Raw genomic sequence first — 21145 nt, 5'->3', positions numbered from 1 at the left:
GACTACTTGGTTTTTGGGTGAGTGTGAAATAGTGCTGCCTCATGAATACCTACATACGCATGCAAATCAATACTCAAGAGGAAGCTAACAAGAAAGCAAGACATCGTCGATTTGCCATTTCATGGGTGGGATGCATCGTGAACTCAAGCCTGAGAACTCTCTCTTGCTCCCTACTAGTAAAGATGAAGGATGCTATGCTCAAAGCGACTGACTTTGGATTGTTTGTGTTCATATATAGAAGAAGGTGAGATGTGTAATCATATATTTGTCTTCTGGTTTTGTTAAGATTTTAATGAATGCTTGGAGTTACGTTGTGGCTATAAGTTTATAGATATATCTATAAACTTATGAATCTGATCTGATTTAGTGCATAGTGACCTGCTTCAAAACAGAGGCTTTGCAAGTTTTAGTGTGGGTAATTGTCTGCTTGATACACAGTTACATTGTCAACTTAGGCCATTTTAACTGATAGTCTTGTGTGTTGTATGCTTACAGGAAAAGTTTACAGGGATGTAGTGCTTTCTATGTTGCTCCTGAAGTATCTGGAGTGCAGGGATTATTCAATACATCTTGCTTTGTGGTGGGTCAGGTAATATCAAGCTAACATCTTCTTTGATTGTTTTATCCATTTAACACTGTAATTTATATGGTCTGTGAATCTGTAATGTTGTTGTTGTAAAGTCCACTTAGTCTCGTCAAGATTAGTTTTTTTTAAAACAAAACATTAAGCGTGGTTGTGTAATCAGCATGCTTTCCGATGAAGCATAGAACAAGGAACAAGCTTAAGAAGCTAGCTCTAAAGGTAAAAAAAAAAACTACAAACTTCTCTTGTGGAAGTAAGCATTCTCTTCTGGTTTGCCTCTCTGATCATTGGTTGTGTTTCTGATTTTGTATAGCAAGGTTACTGCAGAGAGTCTATCAGAAGAGGAAATTAAAGGGTCTTAAAACCATATTTGCTAATATGGATACCGACAAAAGTTGAACAATAACTTAGAAGAACTGAACACCGGACTGGTTCTAAGCTCTCTGAAAAATAACTTTTTTCTGCCATTTCTTTTCATGGTTCCATTCTTCGATAGTCGTCTTAAAAATGATTGAGAAGCCTTTTTATGTTTTTAGGCTTATCTCAGGGACGTTGCATAGATACAGACAGGATCACGATGAGCACTTATTCAAAGCCTTCCAATACCTAGACAAAGACAACAGCGGGTAAGTTCTTTCAAGTGGAACTGAGAAAATATATAACAAGTCGATACAGATGATGCAAGTTTTCAAAAATATGAAGAGATCATGAGAAGTGGTACAACACAGCCAGAACAAGGGAAAACTTCTTCCAGTCTACAGATTTTAATCGAAAAGTAGGAACTAAACATTTCTCTAGAATCTTGTGTGTAGAAGAAGTGTTGCAGAAACGGTTTTTTATTTTGTTTTGTTGATCCATTTCAACAAAGATTATGATAGCAATTGTTTGCTTGATATTTACGATATAAAAGAAGGAATGCATCGTTATTATGATTATGCACATACATACATGCATTACATATATATATGCCGGCACATTTGTACTCAAACCCAACATAGCACAATGATAATCTTATACAAATACAGCAAAAGATACACATCAACTTCAAAGTAAAGGTTTTCTAAAGAGAAGTTATTTAGTGAAAATGCGATTTGTTTCTTTTTCACAGCTTCCATTAACATGAGGGAGCCAAGGTTTCTAGAGGATGTGTCCCGCATTCTTTAATCTCCCAATTTTTGTTTTTGTGTTCGAACTCAAAGACTATCTCGGGGGAACTCACAGTTTCTTCAATTTCGAATATGAACAGATGCTCCCCTGAAGTTGGAGACAAATCGAACAATCTATAAGAATAACTTACTGGTTTAACACCACTCAGTTTGTCCTTGATGCAATAAGTTGTTTCAGACCAGTGGCGATCACCAGCATCCACGTCACCCTTATAAACCAGCAAGAGGCAAGCTTTAAATCTCAAGGATGTAGGAAAGTACTGTGTATCTAATCCACTCCACGTCATTGACATGGTACTCCCGGTGGCTCGGTACGTGAAATATGTTGGCACTGTTTCTCCTGGAAAAATTGCAAAGTCTCTTTTCGATGTGTTGATGATAAGGTCTCTTGCTGCTTGATTCAGTTTAAAGCAGTTAACAAAGCTGAGCGCATTAAACTTTTTCTTGTGAAAAGAGCAATCTAGTCTCTCGAGGGACCCACAATTGTCTGCGACTAGGAATTCTAAGGAGTCAGGAAGCTGCGGAAGAGAAACCAGCTTCGTGCATCCCTTGATTACAAGTTCACGTAGACGAGGCCATGACATGATTGATGGAGGGAATTGTTCTATTGCAGTTCCAGTGAGCTTTAGAACTCCGATGTTTGTGGAAATCTCGGGAAAGACTTTCAATGACGAGCAATCAGTGAGAACAAGTGTATCAAGAGATTTCATGTTGATGTTGACAGGAAGTGCCGTTAGCTTTGAGCATCTTTCGAGAAACAAGATCCTGAGATTACTCATATCCCCAATAGAAGAGGGGAGCTTCACAAGACTTGTGCATTCATTAAGAGACAGCTTCCTGAGATTAGTCATACTCCCAATGGAAGAAGGGAGCTCAACAAGACTTGAGCATCCACCGAGATACAAATCCTCAAGAATAGTTATATTCCCAATAGAAGAGGGGAGCTCCCGTAGACTTGAGCATCCTCTCAGCTCAAATTCCTTGGGGTAACTGGCAGTATCCATATACAGAGGGAGCTCCACAAGATTTGTGCAACCACGACAAGCAAAAGCCTTGAGATTAAAGGAATTTATAACAGAAGATGGAAGCTCTTCCAAACTTGAGCAATTCTCTAGATACAATCTCTTGAGATTACCAATAGAGGATGGGAGCTTAGCTATATGTGAGCATCCTGTGAGAAGTAAATTCTCGAGAGTAGTGATATTTTCCATAGAAGAGGGGAGCTCCACTAGACTTGAGCAATGACTAAGATCCAAACGCCGGAGATTGATAGCATTTCCAATAGAAAAAGGGAGCTCCGTTAGACTTGAGCAATCACGAAGATTCAATTCTTGGAGACTAGTTGCAGTTGAGAGATCAGGAAGCTCCGTTAGATTTATGGAATCCGACAAATTCATCAATTTGAGATTTCTAATTGTCTGTACAGAAAAAAGGAAAAGAAAAAGAAAAACATCAATAAAAGATGAAAACGGTTAACGGTCCATTAAGACAAATAACAGATTCTAATAAAATATGAAGTAATATAAAGTACAAATATTATTTTTTACTTACTTTATTTCCTTCCCACAATTTCTCAAGGTAGTTGCTTTCAGTCAAGATTATTTTCACCAGGAACTCCGGATTAAAACTAGAAGGCAGACATGTCATTGGAAAAGAATCCCAATCCAAAATTCTTAGATTTGGAGGAAGACATGTCACGGGAGCTATGCTGTCAAAACCATATTTGACTCTTAAGAATTGGACATTTGACATTCTGGCAAAAACTCCGTCACTTATCTTCAACTCCGTCTCCAACTTTGAAAGGTCCAAATCTATGCCTATAACATTTCGACTACCCTGAAAAAGAAACCAAAGGATACATAAAGCAAAGTTTGTGTGGTCAAAAAAAAAAGACACATAAGGAAATATGAGTTTTATTAAAATTTTGTAGGGAGAAATGCAGTGAACGACTAATTTGAAAACTTACTAGTTTATCATCATCACGTAGTACTTGGCATATATCTCCAGCATCAACCAAAAACTGACGCTTCCCAGGTTCATGAATGGATTGTTTACGAACAATTTCTCGACCCAAACGTGCTAGCAAATCATGGATCTCTATATATAGACTCCTCTCAAAGGATATGAAAGATTTCTCAGCTAAACCACGGAGACGACCTTTCACACCAACAAATTTCTTTGCAAGACACCCTTCCACAATTTCAGGCGTTTCATAGTTGAAAAAGCAAGATAAATGAAGAAATAAATTTTGATCATCAACGCATAAGGCATCATAACTGAACTTTAAAATACTTTCTATTTCTCCATCAAGTATACTTCTTAACCTTGGTAGGTCCTCTTCCCACTCCTGCTTGGGCCTTCCTTCGAAATAAGATCCTATAACCTTTAGCCCCAAAGGGAGATCACCGGCAAGTTTTGTAACTTCACAAGCAAGTTCCTTAAATCCACCACGTGGAGACTTTTGGCCAAAAGCATACATGCAGAAAATTTCAAGAGCCTCGTCGTCAGGTGGAAACTCCACCTCGTAAATATCGTCAATCCTAGGTGCATTTAAAAGGCTTTTATCTTGTGTTGTGATGATTATCCGACTTCCAGGACCAAACCACCGAGCTTCTTTCGCTATGGCTTCTATTTGCAACGAATGATCCACGTCATCAAGAATGGCAAGTACTCTCTTGTCTTTTAACCTGTCTTCCACAACTCCTAAATGCTGAATCTTCATATCTTCTCGGTTGATTATTTGGGACATGAACTCTTTTTGTAACTGCAGTTTCGCACTGTACTCATCGTAGTAAGGTCTGGGAAAACGTCTTTTAATATTCTCCATAAAGACACTAAACTGGAACTCACGAGAGTATTGGCTAAATAGAACTCTTGCGATGGTGCTCTTACCAATTCCAGAAGGACCCCAAATTCCTATCATCCTCACTTCATTGGAGTCTAGGCGTAGCAACAGTTCCAGTTTTGTCATATGAGCTCTCATCCCAACGAGATTGTCGAAATCACTCGATTGTGCAGAATTATTCAGCTTGTTATAAACATCGGTGCATATATCCTCGATCATGGCAGCTTCATCAACCCTAGAAAGAGGAAAGATGAATACATAATTAAATAGTCACTATAAACAAAATTGATACAGACATGATAAAAATTCAAGAGTTTTTATTTTAAAATTTTGTATAAAAAAAAATTAAACTAACGAACTTTCACATTTTATGATTAGAGAAAGAAAAAAAAAGAATTCACATTTTTCCAAAATTACTACCGAGATCCTAAAATTTTCAAAAGGCCACAATTTTGTGTCATATTCTTGGAACATTTCTCAAATCATGTTTGTTATATAGTCAGGCCTGTATATAGTAAGCTGGAAATTTATTTATATTTGTTTGGTATTTTCTAATAACTTTCTGTACATATAATATTTTGAAAGATTGCAAGTAAAAAAGTTAAGCGGACAAACCAGTTGCATGAATGGTAACCAGCTATCGTGGCCACCTTCTCCAAAGCTTGTTTCCACCTCCTAATCTCCTCCTTAGCTTTACCCTCACAAGTTTTCCTGAACACCTCCCCAAAATCACCGGTCAGCTTCTTTACATGAGATGGATCTACTTTATAGAAAATAGCAATCACAGTTTGACCCAGCTCCTCCCTGCAGTTCATAATCTCCACCAACTCCTCAAGACACCACTTTGAAGAAGCATAGTTCCTCGAGAGCAAGACGATCGCGATCTTAGATGCTCTAATCCCCCGTATGAGTTCGGGAGCGATGGATTCTCCTCTCTCGATCCCATTATCGTTGAAAAATGTGATCGTCTTTCTTCCAAACTCCTTTTTAATGTGACTAAGAAAGTTATCGCGGACATCTTCCCCGCGGAAGCTCGGAAAGACATCGTGTAACCAGACGTGAGTGGAAGAAGATGGAGCGGATGAAGGAGACAGAGCAGACAGAGGTGGTGGTAGCGGAGACAACGAAGACTGAGGTGAATTTGGGGACAAAAATGAGGGAGGAGACAAAGAAGAGGGAGGTGATGATGGGTCTTGAGTTTGACTCTGGTATTTCACTCGGATCTTCTTTCTCACTGGATTTGAAAGCTCATCTGCTTTCCTTTTCTTTCTCTTTTCCACTAGCCTTCTCTGTTTCTTAGTTTCTTTCAAAAACGATCGAAATCTCATTTTTGGAAAGTTTTTTTTCTTGTTTTGGTGAATAAAGTATTAGTATATGAAAAGATCCTAGAAGGATCAAATCTGTAGAACAGAAGGGAGGGAGAAATGACCAAGAGCAAAGGTAGAAGAGAAGATAGAGAGGAAGAAATTAGGGATTGAACCGTTGTTTGATTGATGACCGTGTAATCGAAAAGAGTTTCCTGCAGACAGAGTCGTACCTCAGGCTATCCAAAACAAAATTTTATCTAATTTTTAAAAATTTAAAGATATTTTTTTTCAAAAATTTAAAACTATTTGTTAAGATAAAATATTTTTGGCTACTTAAAAATTTAAGAGAACATTTTAGTCTATTATAAAATTGTTTCTATATAATTATTATTTTTAAAATCTGGTTTCTATCATTTTTTTACTATTTTACAAAATAAATTTCATATATTACGATAGAAAACTTTATAAATGTATCAGATATTTCGTAATTAATATATAATATTTTCCAATTTTTAACGTTTCAAAAAGTGTACACAAAAAAATTATGATTGTTCAAACAAAACTCCATTCTTTTAATTTTTATGTTTTATATGTGTTAATATATACAAAACTATTTAATATTTAAAAATATGTCTTTGTTAATGAATCTAAAACATATTTCAATTTATTTAATCAAAAATCAAAGATAAACCTCCTAATATATAAAGTTTAATTTTTATTTGAAATATAATTTAAACTTAAAATATTAATATTTTAAAAGGATAAACTTTTACAACATTTATAGTATTCTTAAAGGAAGTATCTCTTCAACATAATTTTTTTTTAATAAACAAATGCAAATTTTGCATGCAAAACACAATAGAATTTGATTAAATATAGAGAAAATTGAAAGTTATAAAAACGTTTACTCATAAATTTATTATTATTGTTATATATTACTCTTCTGTATATAAATCTCTAAATAATGAAAGATTGCGTCTTTTCAATTTAAATGTTGCATTTTTTAAGAGATTGTGAAAATATAAAAAGAGGTATCTTTTCATTAAAAAAATATTTTTCATGTTACACTAAGTTTTAAGAGACTGTAAAAAGTTATAAAATATATCTTTTATCATAAAATTTTACAATAATTTTTTAAGTTATTTTTTCTAAAGATGTGTTTTTCATTTTCAAACTGCAATTTTTTTTAAGAATTCTCAAAATTGTTGAGGATATATATTTTAATCCTAAAATATGCATACTTTTAATGAAATATATTTTAGTTCATTTTTCCTATTTATTTTATATACATTTAATGAATAGTTTTGGAAATATGTGTATCGTTATCTTTTGTCATCTCCGAATCAAAGCCTTCTCTCAAATAACAATAGCATCTTTTAAAATATTTATACATATCAAATTTATTGTATTGTTCGATTTGTGGTTGTTTACTGATTTTTATCCGCACCTCCACACCATTTTTTAATCGTTGTTTTTTTCTATTAAAACCATCCAGTTGTTTTGCACCACCCTTATATCAAAAGGCATGAGTGCCAAATTTGTTGCCTTTTTGGTTTCATTTGGGATCCTCAGGTTTGAATTTGGATGGTTTTTTGAATAACGAAGTTGTCATATATTTCTCGAAGCTTTCTCTCTCTAAAACATTTTTATTCTCTCTCATGATTTATTCATCCTATGAATATATAACTATATTGATTACTTTCTCTTTGCAATGTCTCATATATTTAGACAGCCAAGATACATTATATGAAGAGTCACATATGTCAAGGAAATGATACATATGTTCAAGGAAAATATACATATGTTCACTAAAAAAAGACACACTATTCAACAAAGAGACACATCTTGTAAGCAAAGAGTCATATATATTCATTTAAGGAAAAAAATGAATCTCTTAAGTTTTTATGAAGATACACTTCTTAAAACTAATACAGTTTATTGTTATAATGAAAGGGCGGGTATTATTTTCACTTTTATGAAATATATTATTTGTTTGTAATTATTGAATGTATTTATTTTAGTAAAATATTCTTTATAATAAGTTCGACATATAGAGTCTTTCTCGTAAACTATGTGTTTTTGGCTTTGTTTTATTCTCTCTCTAATAAATATATTTATTTGGCTTGTTACTAAAATAAATAATTTTAGAACGCAAATGTATAATACTTTAATATTGATATTTTGTTTAAACAATGTGACATATTTCTATATTAATTAAATTATTGTATTTTAATTTTTTATACAAATAAACATATTTGTGTAGTTTGTTGTTAAAAAAATTGATTTTGAATGCAAGTATGCAGTACTTTTATATTAATATTTTGTTATGTGCAGCCATTATATTTTGTTCAAATATAAATCATTTTCAAATACTTTCCTTATTTGAACATTTTTTAGTTTCCTATACATTAGAACAAAATTCATACAGACCCGGGGGATTCAATTTGAAACTCACACATAAATTTATATCCAAACATGGCCTAATATCAAAACCAAAAAAATTTATACCCGAAAAAATTGACCAGTACCTAAATGGGTACCCAAATATTTATTTCTAACGGATTCCGTAAACAAATAAAAAATATATTATGTGTTTGGCTAAATTAAGTGAAATATAAAATTTTATTCAGTAATATTTTTAAAATATTAATAATGATCAATATATGAATATCGATTTGTTTCAGTAAGTTTTGGAATTGTAATTAATGAATTTTAATTGATTTGAAATGCAGTGGTATAATCTGTAAATAAAAAAAATACAAAAAAGGAAGTACGTAAAAAGAAATATCAAAACCCAAAAAATATATACCCGAAAGAAACGACCCGTACCTAAATGGATACATGAATGTATATGCCTAACTGATTTTGTAAACAAATAGAAAATATTTTTATGTGTTTGGATAAATGAAGTTAAATATAAATTTTTATTTACTAATATTTTTACAATATTAATAATGATCAATATATGAATATCGATTTGTTTAGATAATTTTGAAATTTTAATTAATTAATTTAAATTAATTTTAAATGCAATGGTAGAATCTATAAATAAAGAAAACACAAAAAGGAAGTACTAAAAAGAAATTTCAAAACCCAAAAAAGCTATACCCGAAAGAAACGACTCGTACCTAAATGGGTATCCGAATGTTTATGCCTAACTGATTTTGTAAAAAAAAATATATATATTTTTATGTGTTTGGTTAAAATAAGTGAAATGTTTTTTAATAGTAATTTTACATATTAATAATGATCAATATATGGAGACATCAATTTGTTTAGATAAGTTTGGAATTATAATTAATTATTTTCAATTGATTTTAAATGTAGTGGTAAAATCTGTAAATAAAAAAATTACAAAAAGGAAATACCTAATTTTTTATAAATGCAATGACTAAATGTGTAAATAAAAGGAAGTAAATATACTGCTATTCCCTTTTCCAAACAATTCTCATTTAATATTGTTATCCGTGTTCTCAAACAAACCTCCTTTTTAAACTCTTATCCAAGTATCCAAACACATCGAAATTGTACTTCAGCTTTAATAAGATAGATGCCCAATTTTTTAATAAAACACAACTCTTATAAATTAAAATAATACAGTTTAATTTTTTACGAAAATACAAAACTTTTAAAATTAATTGAAATTGGTTTTGTTGACAACAAGCGGTTGCATATTTGAATCTACACCAATCAGCGGTAACCAACATATTGATTGGAAAAAATACACCTGGCTGTCAGGCTGTGTATTAAGAAAACTTTTTTTTTGTAAAAAAAATTAAGAAAACATATTTCAATACACCAATTGACCATATTGTGTGTCTCCTTCCATATCTTTACCGCAACCCCCGTGAAAAACAAAATATAAAACAAATTTGAACATGATCTTGTCATCATGTGGAAAAGTAAGCATGCCCTTTCCTTCAATGACAACGTTATCATAACACACCCATATTTTTTGCCGATTGTCAATACAAATGACAAATGAGCATTACAAATAAATAAAACAGGGGGGTTGAGGAATATAACAATATGATATCATATTGAAAGTCAGTTTTTTTTTTTGGTAGAGTTATTAACGTAAATATGATTTGTTTTTTTTTTTGCTCAGCTTCCACTAACATGAGGGAGCCAAGGATTCCAAAGCAAATGTTTCCAACTTTCCAGAGGACGTAGCCCGGATTCCTCAATCTCCCAGTTTTTGTCATGGGATCTGAACTCAAAGGCTAATTCGGGTGAGCCCAGTTTTCCTTCAATTTTGAATACGAGCAGATGCTCCTTTGAAGTTGGAGAAGAGCGGTGCCATAGATCAGCATAAGCTGCGTAACCAGATTTAACACCACCCAGTTTGTCCTTGATGCAATAAGATATATCAGGCCAGCACCAATCCCCAGCATCAACGTCACCCTTATAAACCAGCAAGAGGCAAGCATTAAATCTCAAGGATGTTGGAAAGTACTGTGTATCTAATCCACTCCACGTCATTGACATGGAACTCCCGGTGGCTCGGTACGTGAAATATGTTGGCACTGTTTCTCCTGGAAACACTGCAAAGTCTCTTGTTGATGTCTTGATGATAATGTCTCTTGCTTCTTGATTCAGTTTAAAGCAGTTAACAAAGCTGAGCGCATTAAACTTTTTCTTGTGAAAAGAGCAATCTAGTCTCTCGAGGGACCGACAATTGTCTGCGACTAGGAGTTTTAAGGAGTCCGGGAGCTGCGGAAGAGAAACCAGCTTCGTGCATCCCTTGATTACAAGTTCACGTAGACTACACTTTTCCTTCTTGACCCATGGAGCAATTTCTTGTATTCTTGTGTCGCTCAAGTGTAACTCACGAAGACGAGGCCATGACATGATTGATGGAGGTAATTCTTCTATTGCAGTTCCAGTGAGCTTTAGAACTCTGATGTTTGTGGAAATCTCCGGAACGCAATTCAATGAAGAGCAGTCAGTGAGAATAAGTTTACCAAGAGATTTCATGTTGATATTGACCGGAAAGGCCCTTAGCTTTGAGCATCTTTCGAGATACAGCTTCCTGAGCTGATTCATTTTTCCAATAGAAGATGGAAGTTCCACAAGACTTGAGCATCCATTAAGAGACAACTTCCTGAGATGATTTATATTTCCAATAGAAGATGGAAGTTCCACAAGACTTGAGCAACCATTAAGGTATAAGTTCCCGAGATTGTTCATATTTCCAATAGAAGATGGGAGTTCCAGTAGACTTGAGCATCCATTAAGATGTAACTTCATGAGATTATTTATACTTCCAATAGAAGACGGGAGTTCCACGAGACTTGAGCATTCATTGAGATACAAATACATGAGACTAGTCATCTTTCCAATAGAAGAGGGGAGCTCCCGTAGACTTGAGCATTCATCGAGATACAGATGCATGAGATTAGTCATATTTCCAATAGAAAAGGGGAGCTCCCGTAGACTTGAGCATCCACTCAAATCATTTTTTTTGAGATCAGTAGCATTACCAAGATAGAAAGGGAGCTCCACAAGATTTGAGCAACCATTAAAAGTAAAATCCTCGAGATTAATGGAATTTCTAATAGAAGATGGAAGCTCCACCAAACTTGAGCAATCTTTGAGATACAATCTCTTGAGATTACCAATAGAGGATGGGAGCTTAGCTAGATGTAAGCATCCCGTGAGATTCAGTTCCTCGAGATCAGTGGCATTTTCCATAGAAGAGGGGAGTTCCATCAGACTTGTGCATCCACTAAGATCCAATACTTTGAGTTTAATTATAGCATTCCCAGAAGAAGATGGAAGTCTCACTAGACTTGAGCAATGACTAAAATCCAATCTTCCAACATCAACAAGATTCCAAATAAAAGAGGGGATCCTCACTAGACTTGAACAATGACTAAGATTTAATCTTCGGAGACTGAGAACATTTCCAATAGAAAAGGGGAGCTCTGCTAGATTTGAGCAACCATGAAGATTCAATTCTTGGAGACTAGTGGCCGTTGAGAGATCAGGAAGCTCCTTTAGATTTTTGGAATCCGACAAATACATCCATTTGAGATTTCTAATTGCCTGTACAGAAAAGAAAAATATCAATAAAAAAGAAGACGTCCAATAAGATCTTCTTTTCTTCTCAACTAAAGTACAAGCGGACAAGTTATAGATTTGAATAATACTGAAGTAACACAAAGTCTTAGATATAGAAATATGTTTACTTACTTTATTTCCTTCCCACAATTTCTCAAGATAGTTGCTTTTACGCAAGACTATTTCCACCAGGAACTCCGGATTAAAATTAGAAGGCAGACATGTCATCGGAAAAAAATCCCAATGCAAAAGTCTAAGATTTGGAGGCAGACATGTCATTAGATCTGTGCTGTGGTGACATGTTTGTTTGGGACGTCTAGAATCAGAACTAGAATCAGAATCCGAATCAGAATGCAAAAGTCTTAAGAATTGAACATTGGACATTCTTTCAAAGGCCCTGTCACTTATTTTCAACTCCGTCTTCAACTCTAAAAGCTTCAAATCTATGCCTATGACTTTTCGACTACCCTGCAAAAGAACCCAATGATTTACTATAAAATTTTGTAGGGAGAAATGCAGTGAATGCCTAATAGGAAAAACTTACTAGTGTATCATTTTGTAGTACTTGGCATATATCTCCAACATCAGCCAAAAACTGACGCTGCCCAGGGTCGTGAATGGATTGTTTACGAACAATTTCTCTACCCAAACGTGCTAGCAAATCATGGATCTTTATATATCCCCTATCAATGGACATGAAAGATTTCTCACTTAGAACACGGAGCTGTCCTTTCACACCGACAAAATTCCTTGCAAGATACTCTTCCACTTTCTCAATCTGCTCATTGTTGAACAAGCAAGCTAAATGAAGAAATAAATCTTGAGAATCAACACATAAGGCATCATAACGTAACTTTAAACTACTTTCTATTTCTCCATCAAGTCTAGTTCTTAACCTTGGTAGTTCCTCTTGCCACTCATGCTTGAGCATTCCTTTGAAATAAGATCCCATTACCTTTAGTCCCAGAGGGAGATTACCGGCAAATTCTTTAGCTTCCCAAGCAAGTTTCTCGAAGCCATCATATGGGGACTTTTGACCAAAAGCATACATGCAGAAAATTTCAAAAGCATCACTGAAACCTGGAAACTCAACCTTGTAAATATGGTTAATCCCATGTGCAGTCAAGATTTTTTTATCTTGCGTTGTGACAATAATCCGACTTCCAGGACCAAACCAGCTATGGTCTTTGGCCATGGCATCTAGTTGCATCAAATGGTCTACATCATCCAGAACGATAAGCACTCTCTTGTCTTTTAACCTGTCTGGCGCAACTCCTAAATGATGAATCTTGATATCTTCCTGGTTGATTATTTTAGATAAGAACTCTTCCTGTAATTGCAGTTTCACGCTATATTCATTGGAATAAGATCTTGGACAGTGTCTTTTGATATCCTCCATGAAGACACAAAGCTGGAATTCATGAGAATGTTGGCTAAATAGAACTCTGGCGATGGTGCTCTTACCAATTCCAGAAGGACCCCAAATCCCTATCATCCTCACTTCATTGGAGCCTAAGAGTAAGAACGGCTCCATATTTTCCATATGAGCTTCCATCCCAACAAAACCTTCGAAATCACTTGATATCACAAAATTAATTAGGTCACTGGAAACATCAGTGGCGATTTCTTCGACCATTGATGCTTCATCATCCCTAACAAGGGAAAAGATAATACACAGAGATGAATACATCATTTGAAAAAATACAATACATAATCAAAAAAAAAAAATTGACAAAGAGTTGATCAAATTTTAAGGGTTTTATTTTATTTTAAGTTTTGTATAAAAATAAGCAAAAAAAAAGTTTAAGCATTTTTTACATGTATAACAATTTTTAACACATTTTTACATGTATAACAAACTTTCAATACAAAACGAACTAACAAACACATTTTGTTACTAGTAATTTTACATTTTGTTTTATAAAATTATCATTTGATGTTTTTGAAACCATTTCTTAAATCTTGTTATATTGAAACCATTTTTAAAGTTTTTTTTTGTATTTCTAATACTTTTTTTTTTTGAAACACTTGTATTTCTAATACATATTATATATTTTTGGATGTATCTGAAAGATAGCAAGTAGAAAGCATGGGGACAAAACCAGTTGCTTGAATGGTAACCAGCTATTGTGGCCACCTTCTCCAAGGCTTGTTTCCATCTCCAAATGTCCTCCTTCGCTTGACCCTCACAAGTTTTCCTGAAAACCTTCCCAAAGTCTCCGGTCAGCTTCTTTACATCAGATGGATCTACTTTACAGAAAATAGCCATCACAGTTTGACCCAGCTCCTCCCTGCACTTCATAATCTCCACCAACTCCTCAAGACACCATTTTGAAGAAGCATAGTTCCTCGAGAGCAAGATGATGGCGATCTTAGATCCTCTAATCCCCCTCATGAGCTCGGGTCCGATGGATTCTCCTCTCTTGATCCCATTATCTTTGAATAGTGTGATTCCCTTTCTTGTAAACTCCTTTTGTATGTGACTGAGAAAGTTTTTGCGGATATCTTCCCCACGGAAGCTCGGAAAGACATCGTGTATCCAGACGTGAGAAGAAGAAGATTGAGGAACTGGCGAAGAAGATAAAGAAGATGGTGGTGATGAAGTAGACAAAGAAGAGGAAGTATCAAATTCTTTGTTTTCTTGATGGAGTCTGATTTTTCGAAAAATCAAGAAGAAGCCTATTGCAGCAGCAACTATGGTAAGGAAAAGAGATAAATCCATTCGTGTGATAATGGAGAAAGGATTAGTGAGCTTGGTACATAGATTTGTGGAGCAAAGAGTAAAACAAAGAGGTTTTTTGCGTAATTGAACAATGGGACATTCGACGTTGACTCCATTAGGGGACTGAGAAAGACTTTGTGGAAATAATTTCACCGGTCAAAATAACTGTGCCTAAAGTTGAATGCTCCACCATTCTTTGTATTGGTTGGGGGTTGGGCATCCTATTCAAAGAAGGGAAAAGGCAAGGAAGAACAGAAGCAACTTCAAGAAAGTAGTTGGTCGATGTCAATGTCTCTACATCAAAATTGACGAGGTCACACTTGAAATTTCAGAGCAAAGAGATCAATCTAATTCTCAGGATAAGCCTCATCCTCGGCGTCAACCCTACTATCATTTTTTCTTGAATCGTAGTATACGTAGACGGTAGACCTTTACAAAAGGTAGTTATGTTGAATGGAAACTTAATTTAATTGACTTGGGATTGCTGACAATTTTGTTTTCGTTTGTTTTATATTTATGGAATGAAAGGAATGAATAATTATATTATGGAAATACATATGAACATATATTTGCCGAGACATTTGTATTCAAACCCAACATCACACAATGATAATTTTACACTAACACAGAAAAAATGCACATCAACATGAAATTAAAGATTAAAAAAACTATACTGAATGAAAATGAGATTTGTTTGTTTTTCAGCTTGCACTAACATGAGGGAACCAAGGTTTCCACTTTCCAGAGGACATAGTCCTTGTATACTATTAAAGCAGTCTTAATCTATTATTCGTTATTTGATAAAAAAAAAATCTATTATTCGTTTTTGAAGTTATTTACAAAATGAGATGTCATTCATTAATGTAAGTTTTTCTTTTAAAAAAACTTTCATAATAAATACATTCCTATAATAATGGCATTTTATTATTTAATCAAAATTAATACTTAAAAATAGTTTCAGGTAACAATCTATATTCTTATGTAACCCGATTGTGCATATATATATATTTGATAGGATTTTTTGAATTATTGTTAAATGATTTTTTTTTACATTTAAAGAATAGATTTTAAAATATTTAAACAATTAAATAAAATCCATATTTTAAGTTTAATAAATATATCATAACTTGGATATGATTTGATCCCAATAGGCCGAATTCTCTTTTTCATATTATTTTCACAAAATAAATATTTTTAGATATTGATCATTAAAAACATGTAAATAACTATTAAATAATGTTATGGCAAAAAAACTATTAAATAATGTTTTTCGCAACTAACTATTAAATAATATTACAGAACGCATTAAATAAAATTTATGTGCAAATTTTATGTTATAAAATTAATTATTTAAAATAGATATATAGACCCGCGCTTTAATCGAAATCTAGTATTCTTTATAATTGATTCAACTTTTAGTACCACTTTAAATCTTGCATTTATTTTTCCTAATTAAAGTCTTTCCATTAAATGTAGGAGATTATAAAATAGAGTGTTTTATCTTCTCAGGTCCAGTTTCAAATGAAAAGGCCACAAGTTAATGTAATGAATAACCAACATTAAATGAGACTGAGCAAAGCCCATATAAAGAAACCCAAATTGGTGTAGTCATTTGAATTATGCAGCATGTCACCAAGTGGGATTGGAGTAAATAACTCAAAAGAGTATAGCCAGAACCATTGTCACATGCAGGCTGCATCCGATCGAGAAAGAGGTACCACTACATTGTCTCATGTTCAACTATTTCTGCACTTCTATTCTTCTCTTGTAGATGATAATTTCATGTTACAACTCAAAACTCATCAGCTAAAAAAGCCATCGTCCACAACTCGAATTTACAGCCAAACGGTTAAAGCCGCATATGTTCCAACATATCATTATAATTTCACTGTTTCTACACTTCCAATGTACATGAAGTCATGAGTTTTCTAAGGAACAATATACAAGATAAATTATCTACACTGATGAGTTTTGAGTTTTTTCTTACACCGATGCGCATCAGTGTACTTGATTCAAAATATGTTCTTTGAAGTTTTTCTTAAGTTCGGAGTTTGGACTCGAGGTCTTTTACAAGTTAGGGTACATATATGTATCTTTTAAAATTGGAGAGGTTAAATAAGAAACTTTTACAATTTAGAGGTGTTATGTGAAAACTACACTTTTCCATACATCGTGCTTTCGAATAACATCCCTTGCGAGGAGACCCACGAAGCGTTTGATTGGACAGCCTAACAAATTGATTTTCAGAAACTACAAATCCATTTGATTCTTACCCCACCAAAAAGTTTGATGTATATACGTGTGTACGAACACGGGATTCAGATTTTTGGTGTGATAAATACTATAGAGTATGTTTCTAGAACACCTTTTCAATAATAATACGTACTTCGCAATAGAAACCAAGAATCTTATAAAATTGGTTAAAAGAAACAATTAAGCAAATATTCTCAAAAAGGATAATATAGAATGATTACAAACTCTTTTCAGAGAGAATTGTACATATTTGATATTTCCTCTTTAATTACTAACAAAATATGTATAGCTACAAAAATGATTAGAGAGCACAATGTGTGTTAGGAAAAAGATTGAGATAAAGCAAGTCTTTTCTTATATAGTACAGTTTCTTTGTCTTCTTGCATGAATCAGACTCTATCAATAATTTTGGCAGGTCTTAGTAGAAATAGTACCAAAGGATACCACTCCTCTATGATCTAACCTTTTAATTATTTTATTTATTATATATTTAATTCACAGTATTGGCACCCCAAAAAAAGTACGAAATTATTACAGTTTTGGATCTTTATGAATCCTCTGCCTATTGTGGAGGCTTTTGATTCCCTTGAAGCAATCAATGACCTCTCTGTCTCTCATTTGCCAGCAAAGAGAGATTGTTTAATGTTGTTTACGGTTCACATTTTTATACATCATATTTTCACTGAATCTTCCTCTGCTTCTCTCAGGTAATTTAATTCTCTCCCTCTCTCTCTCCTCTTTCTCTCCCTACCTCTATCTCTTATTTCTTTTGGTCTTAAGATAAAATGTTGGAGTATTTTCATGTTTTCAGGAGGAAGAATACCACTTAGTTGCAGCTAGAGGAAGAAGTATTAAGGACTGGGGTTTTTTTGTAACAATGGAAGGAGGAGAAGAGTTTCAAGAAGAAGATGTGTGGTCAGTTTTGAGAGAAAAGGAAACTCAAGGTCCTCAAATGAGAATTTCCAGAAGTAGCGATCTCTTCTCAGCCGCTTCTTCATCTTCTGCAAGGTACATTCCTAAGGGCAACGAGGTCTCAGGGGCAAAACAGTCATCTGCTCCAATGAATGTTCCTGACTGGTCCAAGATTTATGGGAATACGAAGATGAACACAAGAAGCAACCATTTGCATTCCTGGGCCACTCAAGATGAAGATGATGATGAAGACTCAATGGTTCCTCCACATGAATTGGTGGCAAGAAGGCTTGCAAGAACGCAGATCTCATCTTTCTCCATGTGTGAAGGAATTGGAAGAACACTCAAAGGAAGAGACCTCAGCAAAACAAGAAATGCTGTCTTAACCAAGACAGGCTTCTTGGAATCGAACGTCACATCCACATCATCGCCACCATAGTTATGTCATGGTATAGAGAGCATGATCAATATCTAGTAACTCTCTTTACCACCACCATACCATCTCATTATCATGAATTTAAACCTAAACTTTATGGTATCCACATGATTTATTTAAAATGCAATGTTATTGTCGTTATTATCATGTAGGGAATCATGGCTCTACCAATATGGTTGAGTTCTCTTTCTTTTTTGTTGTTGTTAGGTTTTTGGATTTTTTAGATAAGCATGATGACGATGAGGATGACTTGTCAAGCCCATGCATGGGACCCATATCATTTTTCGTATGTTGTCTTTAATTTGTATTAATAAGCTTATGATTTTCATTTTCGGAAAGTGGTAATATTCCTTTGGAACCTTTGATAATGAATTTTGAGAACCCCTCAATCTACTCCCCATTTGCTGGGCTCGATCAAGGAGAAAATGTTAATGTTGGTGATGATACTAACATTTTTGGTCCGACATGAAATTAAGGCCTCGTGCCATATTGCTCATTAGCTTTCTCTTTTCATTGCTGTATAAGTCCTATCAAGTAGAGATGGTGTTGCTAGGTGATGGGTATATTTTACCCATTTCGGGTTTTAGTTTTGGATATTTAGTTTGAAATTCTCATACAACTTTCTGAAAATCATCTTGTTTTGTTTGAATCTGTTTAATTTTTTAAAATGTTAATTCATTGTTAAAACTACTTTCAGAGTATAAATCTATGATAACATGTTTTTACATTAATAAAGGCACTATAGTAAGATTTATTTTCAAACTAATATATCAGGTTTAGTTTGTTTATTAACTGTGGTTGGGATTTGGTTTAGTTTGTTTATTAACAAAACATATCAGGTTATAAACATAACTAGTTTGTTCAATCTTCATCAAAGTTTTCTTTACTTCAAGTAAAATTCAGTTCAGGATCTATACTTCGGTCCTATCTACATTCTCACTTAGAGCAGCTTTACAAGCAAGTAGCAGCAGCTAGCAACGCTGTAACGTAAATGATAGTTTGACATGTGGATTTATGGTAGAAAACAAGTCCTACCAACTACAAAAGTTATTGAGATTCATTTGGCCATGTAAAAGTCTTGAGTAATAATCTTATCTAACTTTTCAGTTTTTGAATTATATAACTTATGTATATTAGATTTTATAAAAATGAAGGGTGAAGGCCAATGTTTCAGTGATATATATGCCCAGAACCAACCCTCTTTATACATTATTTATTTATTTTATAATTGACTCTTTAGAAATTTAAAATTTAATTTCTGTGATAACAATTGTGCCATCAACTAACACTATGAATGAAATATATTAGAAGCTAAACAACTAACCGAATAATAAGGCCCAGTTCAGCCCAAAAGGCTCGAAATAAATCGACGGTGCTGACGTAAGACAGGTGTAAGAGATTGCTTGTCGTCCAATCAACTATCAATACTAAGCCAAGTGGTTAACGATTCCCACAAACAGCGGAAGTTACGGTTCCGTGTAGGCAAACCCTTTTAGAAAACCCTAAATCAATTATTTACTTTTTGGTTTAGTTTTTATACTCTTATAAAAGTTATAAGCCTCTTTTGATACTGACTTCTTATCCTTATCAAATCGATTTGTTTTCCTAGCAAACCCTAAGTTTCGACGAATCGCATACAGTTCCTTCTCCGGGTATGTTTCTAGGGTTCCTCTCTGTTTATTACTTTCCTGATCTCGCAGACGGTCGGTTTTAATCATAGATCGTGTATATAAATATCGAGATTATGATCTTTGCATGCTTGAAATTTGCAGAGTCCAATCGAATGGCCATGGCTAAGAGTTCCTTCAAGCTTTCTCATCCTCTCGGTTAGTTCCTCAGATCCTCTCGTTTTTGTCTCTTAGTTCTTTTATTACTGAACACAAGTTTCTATTTTTTGTTATTACAGAACATAAGTTTCAGATCGTATAGTTTATTGTCTGTAAAATTTACAGAACCTTGTTTTTGTTCAACTTTTGTATATGACTTTTACTGTTTGTTTGTGTTCTTTCTTGCTTCCTGGGAATACTAATTAGACTAAGGCTTAGTTATTCTCTAAACGTCAGATTTGTTCTAATGTGATTTGATTATTTGCTTTCTTATTTTGTTAAATCAGAAGCAAGGATGGGTGAAGCTACTAGAATCAGAGAGAAGTACCCTGACAGAGTCCCTGTACGCTCTCACTTAATTAACTTAAACATTATTATTCTTTTACTAAATTTTGTTAAGCATTGTTCTAATTTTAGAAACTTATTTTCTATAGGTGATTGTTGAAAAGGCTGGACAAAGTGATGTTCCTGACATTGACAAGAGGAAGTAAGTTATTTGCTTAGTTCATCTTCCCTCTGTACTCCTGAAGATTGTGTATGCTTAATCAACACACATATATTGTTTGTTTAGGTATCTCGTCCCAGCAGACCTAACGGTTGGTCAATTTGTGTACGTGGTTCGCAAAAGAATCAAGCTTGGTGCTGAGAAAGCAATCTTCGTCTTTGTCAAGAACACATTGCCTCCAACTGGTAAGAACTTTTAAAACTTTTAACATCATTCAACAAGTTCAAGATCAGAGTTTACTTTTTATGCCTAAAATTTTTGGGCTTATTCTTGTTTTATTACCCAGCTGCATTGATGTCTGCAATCTATGAAGAGCACAAGGATGAAGATGGGTTCCTCTACATGACTTACAGTGGAGAGAACACTTTTGGTTCTCTTATCGCTCATTAAATAAACTTTGATCTTTATGTAATATACATAAACTAGGAAGATAAGATGTACATTCCTCTTCCTTCTTCTCTGGCTTTTGCTTTGCTTTTTCATGTTTTGGATTTATGATATTTAGAAACATTATTTTTCTTTCACAT

At 33.9% G+C, this 21145-nt stretch overlaps 4 protein-coding genes and 1 long non-coding RNA gene across 6 annotated transcripts; 3 read left to right on the top strand and 2 right to left on the bottom strand.

Annotated features, from left to right (window-relative positions):
• Positions 1–325: 325 nt before the first annotated feature.
• On the top strand, positions 326–1357 carry LOC130511570 (uncharacterized). Its single transcript, XR_008945074.1, has 3 exons — positions 326–589; positions 747–802; positions 897–1357. It is a non-coding gene; the product is annotated as an uncharacterized LOC130511570 (long non-coding RNA).
• A 246-nt stretch (positions 1358–1603) lies between these two features.
• LOC108851676 (disease resistance protein TAO1) lies at positions 1604–6129 on the bottom strand. Its single transcript, XM_018625139.2, has 4 exons — positions 5210–6129; positions 3716–4829; positions 3301–3585; positions 1604–3167 (listed from the first exon to the last, which is right to left on the bottom strand). Exons 1-4 carry the CDS (start codon positions 5920–5922, stop codon positions 1698–1700), a joined length of 3582 nt encoding a protein of 1193 aa, XP_018480641.1. The 5' UTR covers positions 5923–6129; the 3' UTR covers positions 1604–1697.
• Positions 6130–9719: 3590 nt separating this feature from the next.
• Positions 9720–14792, bottom strand: LOC108851675 (disease resistance protein TAO1-like). Its single transcript, XM_018625138.2, has 4 exons — positions 14067–14792; positions 12509–13616; positions 12097–12432; positions 9720–11949 (listed from the first exon to the last, which is right to left on the bottom strand). Exons 1-4 carry the CDS (start codon positions 14684–14686, stop codon positions 10006–10008), a joined length of 4008 nt encoding a protein of 1335 aa, XP_018480640.1. The 5' UTR covers positions 14687–14792; the 3' UTR covers positions 9720–10005.
• A 2678-nt stretch (positions 14793–17470) lies between these two features.
• LOC108851681 (protein S40-7) lies at positions 17471–18685 on the top strand. The gene is made up of 2 exons (XM_018625143.2): positions 17471–17646; positions 17751–18685. The coding sequence occupies exon 2, from the start codon at positions 17817–17819 to the stop codon at positions 18288–18290; it is 474 nt and encodes a 157-aa protein (XP_018480645.1). The 5' UTR covers positions 17471–17646; positions 17751–17816; the 3' UTR covers positions 18291–18685.
• Positions 18686–19782: 1097 nt separating this feature from the next.
• Positions 19783–21142, top strand: LOC108851683 (autophagy-related protein 8a). Of its 2 annotated transcripts, XM_018625146.2 has the most exons (6): positions 19783–19939; positions 20060–20113; positions 20401–20456; positions 20548–20600; positions 20685–20803; positions 20905–21142. In XM_018625146.2, exons 2-6 carry the CDS (start codon positions 20071–20073, stop codon positions 21006–21008), a joined length of 375 nt encoding a protein of 124 aa, XP_018480648.1. In that variant the 5' UTR covers positions 19783–19939; positions 20060–20070; the 3' UTR covers positions 21009–21142. The 2 variants fall into 2 exon arrangements, with proteins under 2 accessions (XP_018480648.1, XP_018480647.1); XM_018625145.2 differs by lacking the exon at positions 19783–19939 and having other exon boundaries at positions 20017–20113.
• The last annotated feature ends 3 nt before the right edge of the window (positions 21143–21145 follow it).

This window comes from Raphanus sativus, chromosome 4, assembly GCF_000801105.2.
Source record: "Raphanus sativus cultivar WK10039 chromosome 4, ASM80110v3, whole genome shotgun sequence".
NCBI lineage: Eukaryota > Viridiplantae > Streptophyta > Magnoliopsida > Brassicales > Brassicaceae > Raphanus > Raphanus sativus.
The sequence above is the reverse complement of the archived record's forward strand: the minus strand, read 5'-3'. Positions and strand labels throughout refer to the sequence as shown.

Bases quoted from the DNA above. Each gene is read 5' to 3' on its own strand.
- LOC108851681 (XM_018625143.2), top strand. From the start codon at position 17,817: ATGGAAGGAGGAGAAGAGTTTCAAGAAGAAGATGTGTGGTCAGTTTTG.
- LOC108851675 (XM_018625138.2), bottom strand. From the start codon at position 14,686: ATGGATTTATCTCTTTTCCTTACCATAGTTGCTGCTGCAATAGGCTTC. The intron at 13,617-14,066 runs GTTTTGTCCCCA...TTCCCTTGTTAG, and splicing joins GGTTACCATTCAAGCAACTG to GGATGATGAAGCATCAATGG. The intron at 11,950-12,096 runs GTAAGTAAACAT...TTTTCTGTACAG, and splicing joins AATTGTGGGAAGGAAATAAA to GCAATTAGAAATCTCAAATG.
- LOC108851683 (XM_018625145.2), top strand. From the start codon at position 20,032: ATGATCTTTGCATGCTTGAAATTTGCAGAGTCCAATCGAATGGCCATG. The intron at 20,114-20,400 runs GTTAGTTCCTCA...TTGTTAAATCAG, and splicing joins CAAGCTTTCTCATCCTCTCG to AAGCAAGGATGGGTGAAGCT. The intron at 20,457-20,547 runs GTACGCTCTCAC...TATTTTCTATAG, and splicing joins AGTACCCTGACAGAGTCCCT to GTGATTGTTGAAAAGGCTGG.
- LOC108851676 (XM_018625139.2), bottom strand. From the start codon at position 5,922: ATGAGATTTCGATCGTTTTTGAAAGAAACTAAGAAACAGAGAAGGCTA. The intron at 4,830-5,209 runs GTTTGTCCGCTT...TCCTCTTTCTAG, and splicing joins GGTTACCATTCATGCAACTG to GGTTGATGAAGCTGCCATGA. The intron at 3,168-3,300 runs GTAAGTAAAAAA...TTTTCTGTACAG, and splicing joins AATTGTGGGAAGGAAATAAA to ACAATTAGAAATCTCAAATT.